The sequence below is a fragment of the Eublepharis macularius genome, chromosome 14 (assembly GCF_028583425.1).
Source record: "Eublepharis macularius isolate TG4126 chromosome 14, MPM_Emac_v1.0, whole genome shotgun sequence".
Lineage (NCBI taxonomy): Eukaryota > Metazoa > Chordata > Lepidosauria > Squamata > Eublepharidae > Eublepharis > Eublepharis macularius.
The window spans coordinates 25250597-25268824 of record NC_072803.1 but is presented as its reverse complement, the minus strand read 5'-3'; the positions used below and the strand labels follow the sequence as shown (position 1 = coordinate 25268824).

The following is an 18228-nucleotide window of genomic DNA, read 5'->3' as shown; positions in this document are numbered from 1 at the left end:
AAACAAGATGGTCCATGAACATATGTTGACATGGGAAGAGTAGACTCCCTTCACAAACTGACCTAGGCTCAAACAACCTCCATTTTTATACTGGCCTTCTAACTCTGGTCAAATGGAAAGAAATGGATTTGTCACGTCCACTTGCAGGCTCCAAAAGGTATGATGATGTGGCCATGACCCCAGAGCAGAATCAAGAAATCTTCTACTGCTACTACTGCTGTCTGTGTTTATAATCAGTCCCTGTTAACTTTGACTCATGGAGCCCACTGGCCATTGGGACAATAGACCATTCAATGACAGTACTTACGAAGTTGTGCTTCGGAACAGCTCCAATTCCAGTAACCAGTTTACAGGTGTGCAGCTGATCCAGTCTTTTAAACCCCTTCTGATCCCCTGCTACACCTTGGTGGTGCTAGTGGGAATCTTCGGCAACTATCTCCTTCTTTATGTCATCTGCAAGACCAAGAAAATGCACAACGTTACCAACTTCTTCATTGGCAACCTGGCCTTCTCAGACATGCTTATGTGCACAACCTGCGTTCCCTTTACCCTGGCGTATGCTTTCAACCCCCAGGGATGGATCTTCGGAAAATTCCTGTGCTATTTTGTATTCCTGATGCAGCCCATGACAGTGTACGTGTCTGTCTTCACTCTCACGGCTATCGCAGTGGACAGGTAACTGCTGGGGTCCCCCCCCCACCCCATCCCCATCCCCATACATACATGTTTCACCCATATCCAAAGACTTCACATCAATAATAACTGTGTTTATATAATACCTGTGCTTATATACCACTCTTCTAGACAGATTAGTGCCCACTCAGAGTGGTGAACAAAGTCTGTGTTTTTATTATCCCTACAATTCTGCTGGGGAGCTGGGCTGAGAGGAGCAGCTTACCCAAGACCATCTGCTGAGCTCATGGCAATAGTGGGATTCAGACCAGCAAACTGCTGATTCACAACCCAACCACTTAACCATTATGCTGCAATCTGGAGTCCTCCTAGTTGCTAGACTGCCACGTGAGAGTGGGTGTTTCCAAATATGAGTTCATCCAGGTAGGCAATTAAGAGGCAAGCGAGCTTGGGCTCAAGGTGACCACTTAAGGTGGTGGTAGACCAGAAGACTTTCTGCTACCTTGTGCTTTAAAAACAGATTAAAAAAAAACACCATTACTGGATGTGTTGTTTTTTACGAGGAGAAACAAGTGTCTATGCCTACTGATTTGGCTGTTGACATGGCTTTGAGGTTTGGGGCGAGGTTTGGATGCAGACACCGAGCACGAGAATAGAGACAACAATATTAGTAGATCAAAGGACAGAACAAAAATATTTTCAACAAATCAATAGGTGTGACATGCTTTAGGGGCAGAGCGACAATAGAGAGATCATTGTGATGAGGGTAAAGGGAGTGATCAAGGTTTCTGAAAGCAAGCCATTCTTAAGCATTGGAAATATTTATACCCTGCAGTCTCTGCTTCACTCATGAAGTGGCTTCTAAACATCAGGTAGAGACTGTTATTAAAGTCCAACCATGATCATTAGCCAAATAACAAGAAAGCAATAAAGTCACAGTGAATGGAATAAAACAAATTCTAAATAATTTAGAGTGCCAGCAGTGGAATTCAAGGCGATCACAGGTATAGTTATGGGTCATGGACAAACCAATAAAGTGGTGGGGGAGATACAATGGGAAAAGATCAGTAGAAACAGAAACACAGACTTATTGTAGGGAAGGTGTTCCATAGCTGAACAAGGCCTGTCTCTGATGCTCACCCACCTTGCACACAGAACTGAGCCTCTAAGAGCCAAGCTACAAGTGACGCCTGACACAGGTTGGACACTTGTCAGCTTCCCTCAAGTTTTGATGGGAAATGTAGGCATCCTGGTTTTATAGCTTGGCTCTCCATTACAGCTGCAAGACCAGGATGCCTACATTTCCCATCAAAACTTGAGGGAAGCTGACGAGTGTCCAACCTGTGTAAGGCGTCACTAGTAGCTTGGCTCTAAAACAGATGCTGATTTTATGGACAGCTCCATCAACCACTTTATCTAGCGTTAGCCGTGCGGCGGCAGCTCCCACCAGAGTCTGCCTTTTCTGAATGGCCAATTGTGTCTGAAGTTCTTCAGCTTTTAATGAAGCCAAATATATACTCATCATTTAGTGGGGGAAAAGGCTAGTTGGGTTTCATTATTAGGGTCATTACTTGCCTTTCACAAAAGCAAGCTGCAGACGGTTCTGAAACGGAAATAGAAATGGAAAGGGCTGGGGGAAAGCCCTTGTTAATGTTAGACAAACTGGTGAATATCACCCTGACTTCACAGTAATGAATGGATTCAAGTCCTTTGGAAAAACAGCGAATGAATTGTGTTGTGCTGAAATAACCCGATTGCCCCTCCATCCATCACAAAAGAAATATAGAGATGTGCTGATGTGTTTTTTAAAAAGCTGAAAACTCTGAGATCATCATTGGAGGCCTCTCTGGATCCCACCCCCATTTTCTGATATTGTGCAGGTGGTTTTCTGCAGTTGCACCCTCATTATGGAACTCTTTCCGTAGAAATTCATGCGGTACTTTGCTACTGTCTGTCAGGGCCAAATGAAACAAAATGCAGACAGGGAGCCATGGATCCATCTCCCAAATACTTTAAATCAGTAAATAGCAGCTGGGGAAAGGTGATTGGTGTTGGACCCAGGGGAGGGAGGATTTAACCCTTCCACACAATTTTTCAACCCCCAATGCCCCCGGAACTGAAACCTGCCTTACCAGGGAAAGCAAACAGGCCATCTATGCTTGCCCCAGTAGGGCAAATAGTAGTTCTGGGGGTATATTTGAAATCATTTAATGCGAATGGAAGAGAGTGAAGGAAGAGCAAGATTCGCTCCCAGTAGCACCTTAAAGACTAACTAGATTTCCTGCATATGAGATATTTGACGAAGAGAGCTTTGACACTTGAAAACCCATGCCCTGGAAATCTAATTAGTCTTTAAGATGCTACTTGACCTGAATCTTGCTCTTCTACTACAGACCAACATGGCTACCCACCTGCAACTGTGAAGGAAGAGTTAACCACCCTCCGGCACACCATGGCCCTGATCCAGACCAGAGGTTCTAGAGGCTATAAAACATTCTGGGAGGATTAATTCACTGATATCCCAAAATTGCATTTAGTTTGGCCTTAAGGTAGTAGGCAAGGTCTGTTCTGTTTCCCTTATTTCTCATTCCCACTGCTTAGGCACTCAGAATCCTGCCTGCCCAACAAGACAAAGGAGCTGTCCAGTAGGCCACTGAGCAACAGCAAGAGCTGAGTTGCTGGAACAATAGCTGTTCATCCACCTATCTAGAGCCGAGGCAGTAGTAGGCTGGAGTAGTCCATAAAGAGTAGTATTACACCAAAAAATGAAAAGAGAACCTGATGTTTCATCACTTTACTTACTTTTTTGTGCTATCCACTACTTATTCACATCTGCTTCTTCCCCAGTTAATAGTTTTGAAGCCACATTTAATTTTTTTTCCTTCCAAAGGCAATTCCCCCAAAACAGGGATCCTACAGCAGCACACAACCCAATAAGATTTACTTATGTGACAATGTCTGAGGCCATATCAGAGGGAGCATTACACTCACTCTAAATAGGCTTCCTGATGATGCTACATAGCCAGTATCTCTTAACTATCTGCTGACATTATCTATCTATCATCTATCTATCTATCTATCTATCTATCTATCTATCTATCTATCTATCTATCTATCTATCTATCTATCTATCTATCTATCTATCTATCTATCTATCTATCTATCTATCTATCTATCTATCTATCTATTTGATTTTTAGCCCTCCCTCCCTCTCCGCAAACAGGCTCGGGGTGGGGTATAATAAAATGCTCGGTACACATTAAAACGTTTAAATACAATTAAAATCCAGAAACCATGGTACGTGTATGAACAACAGCTCAGACGACAGCCCCCTCCAATTTCCCAATCATAATGTAAACAAAACACAGGAGGGTGGAGGCCAACAGTTAGCAATATTTCAGTGACTGTGCTTGTAGAGGGGCAGATGTTTATATAGCCCCCCTGGTGGGAGACCGGTAGGGAAGCTCCTCAGACAATCAAAGATAGGCCTCAACCATATGCCTGGCAGAACATCTCTGTCTTATAGGCCCGCCGAAAGGATATGAGATCTTGGCGGGCCTGGGTGTCCTCCAACAGAGAGTTCCACCAGGTTGGGGCAAGGACTGAAAAGGCCCTGGTCCTGGTCGAGGCCAGCCAGGCCTCCCTGGGACCAGGGACCACCGGTAAGTTCTTACTTGCCAATCTTAGTGCTCTCCGGGGTACATACAGGTAGAAGCAGTCCCACAAGTATGCTTGTCGCAGTCCATTTAGGGCTTTAAAGGTTGAAACCAAAACCTTGATCCTAATCCAGAATTCTATGGGGAGCTAATGCAGCTGCAGGACTGGAGTAATATGTGCCCTGTATGGTGTACCCATCAGGATACATGCAGCAACATTCTGGACCCACTGTAATTTCTGGGTCAAGCCCAAGGGAAGCTCTGCATGGAGTGAGTTACAGTAATCTATTCTGGAGGTGACCATTGCATGAATCACTGTAGTTAGGTCATGTGTCAACAGATAGGGTGCAAGCTGCCTGGTCTGTTGAAGATGGAAGAATGCAGACTGGGCAACTGCTATGACCTGGCCCTCCATTGATAAGGAGGAATCCAGTATCACTCTGAGACTCAGGACCAATGAAACAGGTGCTAGCGGCACCCCATCAAAGGTCAGGAGATGGATTCCCCCAGCCTAAGTACAGGACCTCCGTTTTTGCCAGGTTTAACTTCAGCCAGCTCTGCTTTACCCATCCAGCTACAGCCTCCAGAGCTCTCAATAGGACATCTGGGGCAGAGTCAGGTTAGCCGCCCATCAACAGATACAACTGGGTGTCATCTGCATATTGGTGACAACCCAGTCTGAAAGTTCACACTAGCTGGGCAAAGGGCGCATATACAGGTTGAATAACAAAGAGGAGAGTATCGCCCCTTGCGGGACACCACACACCTTTCAAGCCTTGGTAATACATATATACAGCAGGGAGCAGGAGTGGACTAGAAGGCCAAAACAGACCTGGGAAATGCCACCCCCACCCCCCATCATGACCTCTGAAGGACAAGGACTCATCGGAGACAGACCCAGCATCAACAACTGGAAACTCACTACCTGTACAACTCAGCCCAGCCTGGCAGTGGCTTCTGCACCACTGGGGCTGGCTCTGGTGTAGCCTGGCCCTGCACTGACCATCATGCAGCTTGACCAGACTTTTCCCAAGGAGAGGTTCTCAGGAGTAGAGATGGGCACGATCTGTAAAAACCCAAACCATGTAGTTTGTGGTTCATCAAATTTTACGAACCACGAACTTTCATGAACCTGCCCCTGGTTCGTGAACCGGTTCGTTTGGTTCGTGAAAACATCACATCCAGGTCAGAAAAGCATCACTTCCAGGTCAGCAGAAGGTCACTTCGGGGCCAGCAAAAGTTCACTTCCGAATCAGCAGAAGGTCTGCAGGAAGTCCTTCCCTTGTTGCCTAGGAAACTGATTGATTGGCACCAGGCTGTCTGCAGTAATGAACCAAAAAATGAACCAAATGAACCAGCCTAAAGTTCGTAGTGGTTCATCAGAAATGGGATCTGATGAACCGCTGGTTTGCAAACCACAAACCGGCCTGGTTCATGCTTAATTTTGGTTCATATTTCGGTTCGTGCCCATCTCTATTCAGGAGCAGGGGAAAAGGAAAGGTTGAAGACACTGAGCAAATAACATTAGGGTGGCTGGTGAGAAGAAGAGAAGGAAGCAGGCCCAGCAACTGTGGCCACCACACAGCTAGGACCAATCAAGTGCTGGAGGCCACCATGCATCTGGGCCCAGCTCTGTACTGGCAGTCACCAAGCAACTTCAGACTTTGCCCAAGGAGAAACTGTCAGGGGTAGGGAGTAGGGAATGCTGTAGACAGCAGAGGCATGTAAATGTTAGTTGGCTGGTGGGTGGGAAGGAGAGAAGGAAGCAGGAAAAGGGGAGAGGGGGCTTTCAGGGAAGGGAAAGAGGAAATCCTCAGGGCAGAATAAGATGCTATCTGCAAGTCATTGGGGCTCCTTCCCCACTTGTATTCTCTATATCAGGGGAAATGTTTGGGACTATTTATATACGGGACAAAGAATATGTCTATGACTTTTGGGTTCCCGTGAGAAGGTAGACAATATCTGCAAGGTGGTATTTGATGAAAAATTCAACAACTTGAAAACCACACCTATTAAAAATATTAAAAATCAAGTATCTAGCCCTTTCTGCTCTGGAAATGGCTCTTAAAGGCATGCAGACAATGCTAAGCTATATCCCTAAAACTAGGGAGGGGCTGAACAAACACTTCCCAGGTGCAGCAGAGTTTTTGTGTGAGTGCACACTTCCTTCTTCCACTTACCGAGCAGAGGAAAAAAATGTGCAAAAAGTGCACAAACCAAATATGATAGATCTTAGAATGTAGGCAACATACCCTCTTACATAGATTTATCCTAATCTTGGAGGTGCAGGTTTGAATCCCTATTCTGGTTAGAAATCGAAGGCACCAGCAGATTAGATTGAGGTCTGAAATAAAGACTACAAGATTACACTAAAGACTAAACATGTGGTACAGACTCTCTGACATTACTCCCACAAAGATATTCCCTTTCAGAATAAGTAATTTGCTTGAATCTGCCCTCCAACAAAGCTGATGGTAGGGCATTACTCCTGGCTGGAGAAAAGGTTATATGACAATTTGCTCAATCTGCAAGTCATGGATTCCAGCACAAACTTTTGTGAGTCAGATCTGGCTTGTGGGAGTATTACCTTAACTATGGTTTGGGGCGATCTGAGCCTAGAATATTAGTTTGCAGTTGCCATACACTGCAATGTCCATAAGGCCTCTATAATGCTGTTCCAGCCACCTGTCAGTTAAGCCAATGATTGTAGCAAGGGGATTGCTGATGAACACGTCTCTCTCCTGGCTTTTATGCTTTTCCAGTAGCCTACTGTTTTAATCTCAGCAGAGCTAGGGAAATCTCAGTGTGACACAGCTTAAGCAGTCGCTTCTGTCTCATAGTCTTCCAGCAGGGCAGCAAACTCAAGTGCTTTGTTGGCTCCTTGCGTATCCTCTGTTTTCCATCCCTTGCTCTTATCCCTCTCCAAACCAAGACCATCAAGTTCTCACCATGTTTTTAGCTTGTGGCCAACTGAGCTGGCGAACACATTAATTTCATATCTGTTCTCACTTCTGGGAGGGCTGAATTATCAGCAAGAGACAGGAGAATGATGTGTCATGGTTTGGCAATGAGTTTTGTAGCAATCAATCAAACAAAGGGGTCTTTGACTCCCTATTGTGTATCAGGCATTATCCCTGTCTGCTAGTTAATACTGTATTTGAGGTGAGGGGGCGGGGAATTAGCCTGCTAACTGAATGCAGTTCTTCTGTTTGGTAAGCTGAATACAGATGTATAAATTCAAGGAGGAGTGATGCTTTGTTTCCATGATGGCATAATTCTAATAGCCAAGCAGTTGACCCCAGTAGGAAATGGTAGAGTCCAAAACTTAAAAACAGTGATACCCTAGGGGTATTCTTCTAGTGTCAGTCCTACTTAAAGGCACAAGTTGTACCTAGGGATGGATCAATATATATGAACATATTTAGTTCACGTCTTTTAATTTGTGCGTATGGTTGGGAAGACCATTTTCATCCAGACTCTTTTTGTCACCTTAATCAAAGGGTAACAGGGGCAGCTGCTCTGGTCCTCATGTTTGGGAAGGGCAACTGCTCATAGCTCTCCCCTCCCCCATCAGAGACGGTGGGGGGGGGGGAAACCCAGGCTCCCACTACTGCCACCATTCCTTCCAGGGCTCAGTCACCCCATTCACAGTGAGAGCCACTTACACCTGCCCTATCCAGGGCTCGGCCAACTGGCTTGGCAGTAACCACTTGTGCCCTCTCTGTCTGAGGCTTTACTCAACTGACTAAAGGAAGCTGGTAGTGCAGTCTTGGATTGGCTTACAATGAATAATATTCATTCTCAAGAAAGATCACAAATATTGCAGTCTTACTGTACCATCCAAAGCAGAGTTTGGGGGAGGCTGGAATGCTCTGAGCAAGGATCTTCCAGCGCCTCTTCAGTTTTGGTCCTGTGGCAGCTGGCATCCATCCCATGCACCCAGGAGGGACGTTGGACACCTTGGGTTGGATCCAGACTAAACTAGCAATTTCCTCTCATTCTTCCTTCCTGCTGCAGACCCCCTCATGCCCCCACCCCCAGGAGCAGCAGTTTGTGGAGATCAAAGGGCTGCAGTGGCAGGGGAGAGGCAGGAAAGTTTCATTCTTCTATTAGTTAATTTAGTCTGGATCCAACCTCTTGTGTGGCTTGTGGCCCCAACCTGCCTTCTCAGCAAACATCTTGGATTTTGCTCTGACTTCCAAACGGGTTCTTCTAGGTCAAAGAGACATGATGCAAAAAGTTCCATGGTTGGGATCTTACGCAGTTTTCAGAAAGCTAACTAGCAGCCTCCGTAAGACTGCTTTGAAGATTAGTGAAAGATTGCCAGGTGAGAAGATGCTAAACCCTTTTCCCCTTTGGCTTTTCCAGAATTTAAAATGCTTATCCAACGCTTTGATGAGCTTTCTGGAGGGAAAAATAATAGGTGCTGAACCTCTTCCCTCCCCACAGAACTAATTGCAGTATCCAAACTGGAGATGCCAGAGGCTTAATCTGGTATGCACGCAGTGCATGAATTCTGCTTTGGAACCATGCTTCCTTCCCATGGTGCTGAAAAAAGCTTCCCTGTGATTACAAAATATATCACCAGAGTGTGGCAGAACTAGATTTATGGAGATCTCAGTTCATATCCGACATTACCCTGCAAATGGGTTCAATAAGAAGAGCACAGGGAGCAGGGCATGGAGACAAAATGTACCTTAAAAGCCACCCTATGGCCCAGCAGTTAGTAAACAATGTTCCAAGCAACACTGGTGTCCTGAATAAGCTTATCAGTGGTTCTGATTTATTTATTTACTTCATTTATACCCCACGTTTCTGCCCTGTGGATGCCCAAAAACATCTTCCATTGTTCTCTTCTCCCACGTTTTATGCTCACAACAACCCTGCAAAGTAGGTTAGGCTGCAAGTGTATGACTGGTCCATGGTCCCCCAGTGAACTTCCATGGCAGAGTGGTGCTTAGAATCTGGGTCTGTCAGATCCTAGTCCTGCAGTGAAAAGATTGGTCAAGGCTGACATGCAGCCAGATAGCTCAGCCACTATTCCCAGTCTCTGAATATTCTCCGCAACGCGCACAGGCTCTGCAGCAGATGAATCCAAGTGGCAAGTGGTTCCTGAGCAAGCATGGATTCCATTGGACACTGGCAAATATAAGCCAGCTTTTCTTCTTCCCTCACAAAGGCACATTGACCTTTCATGCAGTGAAGGAAGAGGAAAGATTTGGATAGCTGATGTCAAGCTTATCTCTGTTCAAACCGCGCCTTAGCATCCTTCTGAGGCAACTTCTTTTAAAGTCAGCTCAAAGGAGTGTTCTGATTGGCTGGTGGGTTTCTGAAGAGGCCAGCAAGAACCTGCTGTGTAATACCAGTTGTCAGGATGACGGGAAAGAAAATTCTCTGTTATTTAATTCCCCCACAATACCTACTTACCCTGTGACTTAATTCGGTGACTAGGCTTCTGATGTGATAATTGCAGTTCCCAAGGACTGGGCCTGCTCTGGGATGGAAGGGTATTATTTCTTTCCACAAATTTTGCCTTGTGACAAGCTTTTTTGTGTTTAATCAAATGGCAGAGAAATGGAATTTTAATGAAGTCGAAGCAGGGAGCAGATTTGGTTGACGGCAAGCTCCCTGGAACCTTTCGCTGCCTTTGTGTTTAGCCCTAGAATTTGCTGGGGCCAATGGTTAGACGACCACTGCTGATCCTATTAGTGTCTCTGGCATTCCTTACCTTGTTGTGACATTACCTAACTGACTATAAACAAAAAGGGCTATGATACATGGGCTACAGAAACAAACCCTATCAAGTCCAAAGAAGAATGGAATTGCATGCTTCGGGAAATCTCAAAGAGTACAGAGAGGTTCGAACAGATATTTGGAACTGGCCCAGATGGGCCTAGGGCATGATCGAGTAGGGTTGGCTGAGGAATAATTAGGCAGGTAGCCATGTTGGCCTGCAGTAGAACAGCAGGATTTGAATCCAGTGGCACCTTAGAAACCAACAAGATTTTCAGAGTGTAAGCTTTTGAGAGTCAGAGCTCCCTTCTTCAGACACCTTACAATGTTGCAAATGACGGAGGCAGGAGGCAAGTATCCTCCGGTGCACCTTTGGGATGGAGGTCATCCTTTAAAACCTTGACCTGGATCCTATGGCATTATTAACAACGTAAGAGCCCTGCTAGATCAGGCCAGTGAGTCATCTAGTCCAGTATTTTGTTTCAGAGTGTGGCCAAGCACTGGCCTTCAAGGTCCAAATCCTTCCTCTGGTGTTGCTCCCCAGCACAGGAATTCAGAGGTGGACTGCCTCTGACTGTGGAGGTTCCATTAACTTACCAAGTCTAGTAGCCACTGATAGTCCTCTCCTCCATGCATCTGTGTAAGCCCCCTTTAAAGCCCTCTGTGCTTGTGGCCATTATTGTCCCCACTGGCAGTGAATTCCACCATTTAATTCCTAGTTGAGTAAAGAACTGTTGTCCCCTTCACAATGATAGTTTCAGGTGGGTGGCCTTGTAGGTCTACAGTAGAAGAGCACAATTCAAGTCCAGAAGCATTTTAAAGACCTAAAGATTTCCAGGATACAGGCTTTCAAGAGTCAAGCACCCTTTGTCTGATGAAGGCAGCTTGACTCTTGAAAATTCATACCCTGGAAATCTTACTGGTCTTAAAGTGCTATTGGATTCGAATCTTGTTCCCTTTATGCTTTGCTCTAGCCATTGAAGAAGCTTTCCTCCCCTGCAGCATCCATTTCCTCTGCTGCTAGCACTTCCCCAGGCACAAGATCAACGTTTTCCAAGGTGCCATTATGCCCATAGAAGTGCTAGAGGCAGAAAAGGCAAAAGAAAGCACAAGAGGAACAATAGATCCAGAGGAGTTAGCCGTAGTAGCAAAAATAGAAAAGAGTCCAGTAGCACCTTTAAGACTAACCAACTTTACTGTAGCATAAACTTTTGAGAATCACAGTTCTCTTCTTCAGATGCAAGAGGAACAATGTCATCCTAAACAATCACCTTGAGTGGCTTGGGAACATAAGTAGCTGCCTTACATTCACTGGTCTGTATATCTAACTATCAACTACTCAGGCTAGCAGCAGTTCTGCAGGGTCTCAGGCAGAGAAAGAAAGCTTTTTCCTAACACCTACTACCAATGATCCTATTAACTGGAAATGCTAGGGACTGAACCAACAACCTTCTGCATTCAAACTAGGTGATCTATCACTGAGCCAGAGCGTGTACTTTACTACTGCACAACAGCCCCTCCCCAGCCAGAATCAGGCTGGTTGAGCCAAAAGTGTAGACAGTTATCTAGGAAAGTGGACACCAACATTACCAGACCCTGGACCCACAGTGAAAGCTCCCCCAACAGCATGGGATCCACTGCTATCATCTGATATCACAGTTACATGACAGGGAGATGGGGAACCAGGAGAATGGGCAGCAGACCAAGAGAGCGGAGGGCAGGAACACGAGCTGATCAGCAGAAGACAAGCCCTAGTACTGGGCAAGCTATGGGGCAGAGCAAGTGAGGATCCCTGCTCACTGCTAAGTGATCTAGATTCACCGTCCTGCTGCTTCTCTCAGTAGGTGAAGAGAACAGTAGGCATAACACCCTTGTTCTCTACAAAGGCACACTAGCAGCGGTTCCTTCCCAAAGACAGCACCAAAGAAACTGGCAGTTTTATAAAAGCTTGTGACCCAGCCGGGGGGGGGGGGGGAGTCCACAGCCCACCCAAAGGCCCCAATGCATGGGCTGAAGAAGACCATTGGGCTAGGATATGTTAAGGTAGCAAACTTTCAAGTTGATTTTTTTTCAGGAAGGAAGAATTGTTGCACTACCCTTCTCCCATTAAAGCCTCTAGCAGAACCACAAGTGACAAAAGGCACAGATTGGACACTTGTCAGCTTCTCTCAAGTTTTGATGGGAAATGTAGGCATCCTGGTCTTGCAGCTTGGCTCTCCGACTGCTGTCCAATGGACTTTTCAACTGTCACTTGTCCAACATTACGCCAAGCTGCCTACATTTCCCATCAAAACTTGAGAGAAGCTGACAGGTGTCCAACCTGTGCCTTTCGTCACTTGTGGTTCTGCTCTGTACAGTGGGTGCAAGAGAAGCCACCCTTCCATATCCCCAAGCAATTTGAATGCGGGATGCTGGTGTTATATAACAGGCAAGGATTGCTGCCTTCATACTCCACTTATAGGCTTCCTGAACCTTTCAAGCTGGCCACAGTTGTAAACAGGATGCAGGACTAGATGGGATCTTGGTCCAGGGCCCCAGCAGACATGACTTAAGCCCCTTTAATATAGATTTTAGATTGTAACTCCCTACTGCTGTTGAATGAATACCTTCAATTACCACATGGATGTGAAAAATAGTTATTTCCACAGATCCTTCTAATCTTGTCTGGTCCGTGCAGTGATGGACTTAGTCTTGCCTTTAACATGAGATGAGTCTGCGGACTGTCTGGAAGCATCAAAAAACAACAAGCACCAATGTCCAAATATGCATATGTTAATACAATACTGCCTCTAGTGGTTGATTTGAGTACCTGCATTTTATTTAGTATGGATACTTTCTACAAGCACCAAGAGGAAAGGGGAAATATTTTTAACCCCTGAGAAATGAACTCTCCCCTGCACGGACATGCACACAAACACAAACACATGTTTGGAAATTTCTAATGCACAGATGCGCAAAAGTGTAAACAGTTCACAAGGGGATTTGTGTTTGTGGGGAAACATAAACCTGCTAATGAAACAACCAGGCATACACTGATGTACATTTAAAGTAATGCAGTACAAACGAGTGTGATTTGGATGTGCATCTGATCACAAATTCTACTGTTCTGCAATGCACTGTTCTCAGTGTTGGATGAGGAACACTCAGTGCTGTCACTTTCCTCAGGTTCCAGAGGGGGACAAGAGTTAGAAAGACAGAGAGGTCAGGGGATCCTGTTTACAGCTCTGACTATCCCTTTGATATGTAGATTGCTACTCTCAGGACTTCCTGACATCCTTCCTCTCACTCTTCTCTTCCTGGCTTTGCTCCAGGCACCATCTCTCTCCTTTTGCTCCCTCCGTCTTGCAACCATGGATGCAGGACTTGTCTTAGCATCCATGTGCATCCTTAGACTAGATAGGCAGATAGGAATCTATCACTCCTCCTTTCCTGTCAGAGTATGGAGTTCCTACAATAAAGAACTCTTATTTCCTTTCTAAATATAAACAAGTGTATGCTTTGTTATTTTCTTGCCTGCACACACACCAGTAAGCAGAACCAGCTCACAACCACCTATAATCACGCTTCCACTGCTAAATGATAGACCCAGCTAACGGCCCAAACATGGAATCCTTTAATTAGGTTTCTGGGTCCAACATATGATTTATGTTCAACTGTCTCAGATGGTCTCCCCCACCCCACCCCACACAAGCAGTAGTGGATTGCAGCCAAAGATGTGAATGGATGTGAATAAATGCACAGCAATGCAAAAATGGCCATCCCCTCCAAAATGGCACCTTTTCATAGTGAAAATCAAATTGCAGGAAAACTTTCTACGGTATTGGCCCTGAAGCATTCAGCTTTTAAAGCAGGAATTGAACCATGAGCTCCTCCCCACTAGCTGTGTACACTTGGAAGGAAGGCCCACACCTCTAATTTAAAAGGGGGATCCACAAAGGACATCCTGTGTAAGAAGCTCCCAAACCCTGGTATTTACATTGGACAACCAGGCAACAAGGATCACCCTATTCTACCTTCATGCTCCAGTTCCATGTTTCCTGTGTATGAATATACATGCTGTAGTTTCCTAGCATGCCCTTTCATGCTCCTCTGTGCAGATGTCCGCATCTGGGGAAGGGGGTATTAAGCCACATGGCAATAGAACTGATTCTCTAAAATGAAAAGTTCTGGAGTTCAAGGCTGCCTGAAAGTCATGCCTTCTGCTTAGAACTCTCCCATTCCCATTGTAGGTTCCCATTGTAGGTTAGTTGTGGTTAGTCAATGGGAAGGGGAAGGCACATGCCCAGATGCACCTTTTTTATTTCTCACATGAGCACAGGCTGGAGCCTGAGGATAGTTGCCAGGGCTTAGTCTAGAGTCTGGTACTGGGGGGGGAAACATAACAAACCAGGAATTCTGATCATGCAGACAGGGCCCTATGCAGACACAGTCGCACTAAAGTATAACTTTATTCTAATTTTCAAATCAGTGCATAGAGATCAGCTCTCAATATTACCATTGATTAATATTATTGTGAATGCAGTAGAGAGATGTCACACTCACTGCTGTCTTTTTTTTCCCAGATACTACACCACTGTGCACCCTCTTAAGAAGCGCATCTCGTTCAGTACCTGCGTGTACATCATAGGTGGGATCTGGTTGCTCTCCTGTGCTCTGGTGGCCCCAGCTATTGTCCACACCTACCATGTGGAGTTCCAGAAGGAAGGCTTTGCCATCTGCGAGGAGTTCTGGATGGAAGAAGAGAAGGAGCGCCTGGCATATGCCTACAGCGCCTTGATCATCACTTACATCCTGCCCCTCTCAGCTGTCTCCCTCTCGTATATTTGTATCACTGTCAAGTTAAAGAACCGTGTGGTTCCCGGCCACCCGACGCAGAGCCAGACAGAGTTTGATCGCGTGCGGAAGAGAAAGATCTTCCGCCTCCTTGTGTTGGTGGTGGCTGCCTTTGCTGTCTGCTGGCTCCCCATCCACGTCTTTAACATCATCCGTGACATAGACATCAACCTGATCAACAAGGATTACTTCCTCCTGATTCAGCTGCTCTGCCACTGGTTTGCCATGAGCTCCTCCTGCTGTAACCCGTTCCTCTACGCCTGGCTGCACGATCGCTTTCGGAGTGAGCTGAAAGAGATGTTCACCTTCAAACGGAAGATCATCCCTACCAATAACTGCGTCGCTGTTAGCGTGATGCTCTGAGATTGATGCTCCAACAGCAGATGGGTCGCCTTGTAGCAAAGCAGAAAACTGGCTCTCATCCAATATCCCACCTTCTCCTATAGATACCACCATCTTCACAGGATCTTTGACTGATGGCGTGATGTAGTAGTTATGTGCTGAACTAGAATCTGGGGAACTCAGGTTAAAAATCTCCACTCTGCCCTGAAGCTTGCTGGTTGCTTTGGGCTAGTCAAGCTTTCTCAAGGTGGGGATGAAGACTGCTTGCACATGGCAATGGGACTTTTATTGCTGCTGCAAATGAAGAAGCGTTCACTCCAGCAATGGAGCATTCAAATCTCATTTTCCCATTTTTATTTTATTTATTTATTTTATTCGATTTATACCCCGCCCTCCTCACAGATGGGCTCAGGGTGGCTAACAACATTAAAAAATACATTAAAATCACAAAAATACATTAAAATCACAAAAACGTAAAATCAATAAAATCGTCTAGGACCATAGCGGTAATTCTCCCCATCCTCACCACCAGAGTGTTTATAGAGGGAGTTAATTGGTAATTAACAGATCACAATGCTATGTAGCACGGTGATGTTATGTTGATACGTCAGAATGTCATGAATGCTACCTGATAGAATTCTACCTGGCTGCTATTTAACTGAGCATTAGTTTGCGTTTTCTTTTGCTTTCCCACCAATTCACTTAAGCTCAATGAATACTACTCAATGGGTGGCTATTGCAGTCCTAAGAAGAGTTACTCCAATCTAAGCCCATTGAAATCAACTCTTTTAGGATTACACAGTAAATTTGCATACATTTAGATACTTAAATGTATGCAGATGAGCAACAGTTATTCTTTTTTCTTTTGGGAGAAGCAGCCACCCTACTGCTATGCCAAAGCAACAAACAGGGTTTCTGAGGCTTCTTCATCAATATTTCAGTCTATTTCAACAGGAACTATAACTGGACCATTTTTGCAGAAGCCAGACTGAAGACAAGATCAGAACAGACACTGATATGAACTTCAGTTGCTTAGACTGAGCAAGATTCACTGCCCCTGTATCCTTCAAGCTCGGGTCATGCCAACCCATAAAGGATTGTTTTCATAGATAAAGCTAGTGGGAAAGTGTTAATCAGAATGGCATGGAAGGGACAAAGGACCAAATGACAAAGCATCTCTCTAAACTTGGTCCTTGCTCCAGTCTCTAAAGATGTCCTTTAGATGTATCTAAAGATGTCCTGCAGGTGGCAGTGTGGCATACTTTGAACCCCTCCATACTCTGCCACTGATCCCTTTGTTAACACTTTAGTTGCAATGAGACAGGGAGCAAATTCAGTTTCACAGCAAATGCTTTATTGAATTGGTGAGCAACAGCAAAGAACAGGGCTAGAAATAGCTGACTTGTAAAGACTGCTCCCAGGAAACCTTAGGGTTCTGGTCTCTCCCACCTCACCCCCACTAAATAAGTTACAATTTGGGGACAATAAGGGACCAAGTAGGATATTTTATATAGATCACGTATGCAATTAATGGCCAAGATGGAGGAGATTCATGGTCTGAACATCCCAGTGTTTGGGGGCTTGCATTGTTTTTATCACAATTATCAACTCCACACAGCTATTCAGAAAATCAGGAAACTGATCCTGAAAGTCATTGAACCTTTTCCTCCTTTGCTGTTTCCCCATGTAAATCATTCCCTCCCCTCAGAAGTATAATTTACCTCTGGAGTAGAAGGGCAGATGTATACAACACCTGTATCTGTTTTTCCCACCACAGAGATAACTGAAATGCCAAGAGGACACCATACCTTGGAGAAACGATGCTGTAGGAAAAGGTTAAATACTCCCCCTGGAACTCTTGTCTAAGTCTTCAAAGCAGCTAGCTGGAGTTTCTGATTACATTTAAAAAGGGCAAGAAATCACAGCTCTCCCACATATTTGTTTAATTGTATGCTAAGTGATGTTTTCTGAAGAAATTGGGTGTCTTTAGCCATGCCTGATGAAGGATGATCTCACTCTGGAAGAACTAGAACTTTACAGCATCAGGGAGGGAGCAGCCGTCCAAAGCCTCTTCTGCTGTCTGGTTTAGCAAACTTCGCAACAGTTCCTAACAGCCATTCGACTACAGGGTATGTAAATTCAGAAGAACACAGCTGACAAGGCCAGAGCTCGGCAAAGGGATAAGGAAATGTGTCTCGAAATAAGCCATATTCAGATGTCATAACCAGCCTCTGTTGTTCATCATAGACACAGGGCCAAGCTACACATGACGAATGACACTTGAACAGCTAGTGTATTTCTCCCTGTTCACTTGCCCTCCACTCAATCCACTTGCTGTTCAAGTGTCATTCGTCATGTGTAGCTTGGCCCACAGACACAGCTTGTTTGGTGTGCTCCCATCCTCCTCCTCTCACACAACAGGCCAGATTTGGACCTTTTAATCTCTCTTTGTTCTTGATGGGCACCCCCATAACTTTTTATTGTGCTCATAAACTCAGGGTATGACTGAAAGCTTTCTGGTTTCTGAAGTCTTCAGTCAAACCCCAGTTCTCCATGACACCCAGATAACATCATCTAGATAAACTGGAGTTGTCCCTTGCACAAACTATAATTCCAAACTGGGATTAGAGCCAGTTTGGTGTAGTGGTTAAGAGCAGCCGGACTCTAATCTGGAGAATCGGGTTTGAAGCAACTTGAAGCCAGCTGGGTGACCTTGGGTCAGTCACAGTTCTCTCAGAGCTCTCATAGAGCCAAGCTACAAGTGATGCCTGACACAGGTTGGACACTTGTCAGCTTACCTCAAGTTTTGATGGGAAATGTAGGCATCCTAGTTTTACAGCTTGGCTCTCCATTACAGCTGCAAGACCAGAATGCCTACATTTCCCATCAAAACTTGAGGGAAGCTGACAAGGGTCCAACCTGTGTCAGGCGTCACTTATAGCTTGGCTCTCAGCCCCACCTACCTCACAGGGTGACTGTTGTGGGGATGATAATGTCACTGACTTGTTAACCGCTTGGAGTGTGGCACTAA

At 45.3% G+C, this 18228-nt stretch overlaps 1 protein-coding gene across 1 annotated transcript; it reads left to right on the top strand.

Moving 5' to 3' along the window:
- The first annotated feature begins 256 nt into the window (after positions 1 to 256).
- On the top strand, positions 257 to 15218 carry LOC129342688 (prolactin-releasing peptide receptor-like). The gene is made up of 2 exons (XM_054998581.1): positions 257 to 675; positions 14585 to 15218. The coding sequence occupies exons 1-2, from the start codon at positions 257 to 259 to the stop codon at positions 15216 to 15218; spliced, it is 1053 nt and encodes a 350-aa protein (XP_054854556.1).
- Positions 15219 to 18228: the final 3010 nt, after the last annotated feature.

What these genes read in the sequence shown, in the direction of transcription:
- LOC129342688 (XM_054998581.1), top strand. Translation starts at nt 257, where the DNA reads ATGGAGCCCACTGGCCATTGGGACAATAGACCATTCAATGACAGTACT. An exon ending in ACGGCTATCGCAGTGGACAG is followed by an intron (nt 676 to 14,584) that starts GTAACTGCTGGG and finishes TTTTTTTCCCAG; the next exon opens with ATACTACACCACTGTGCACC.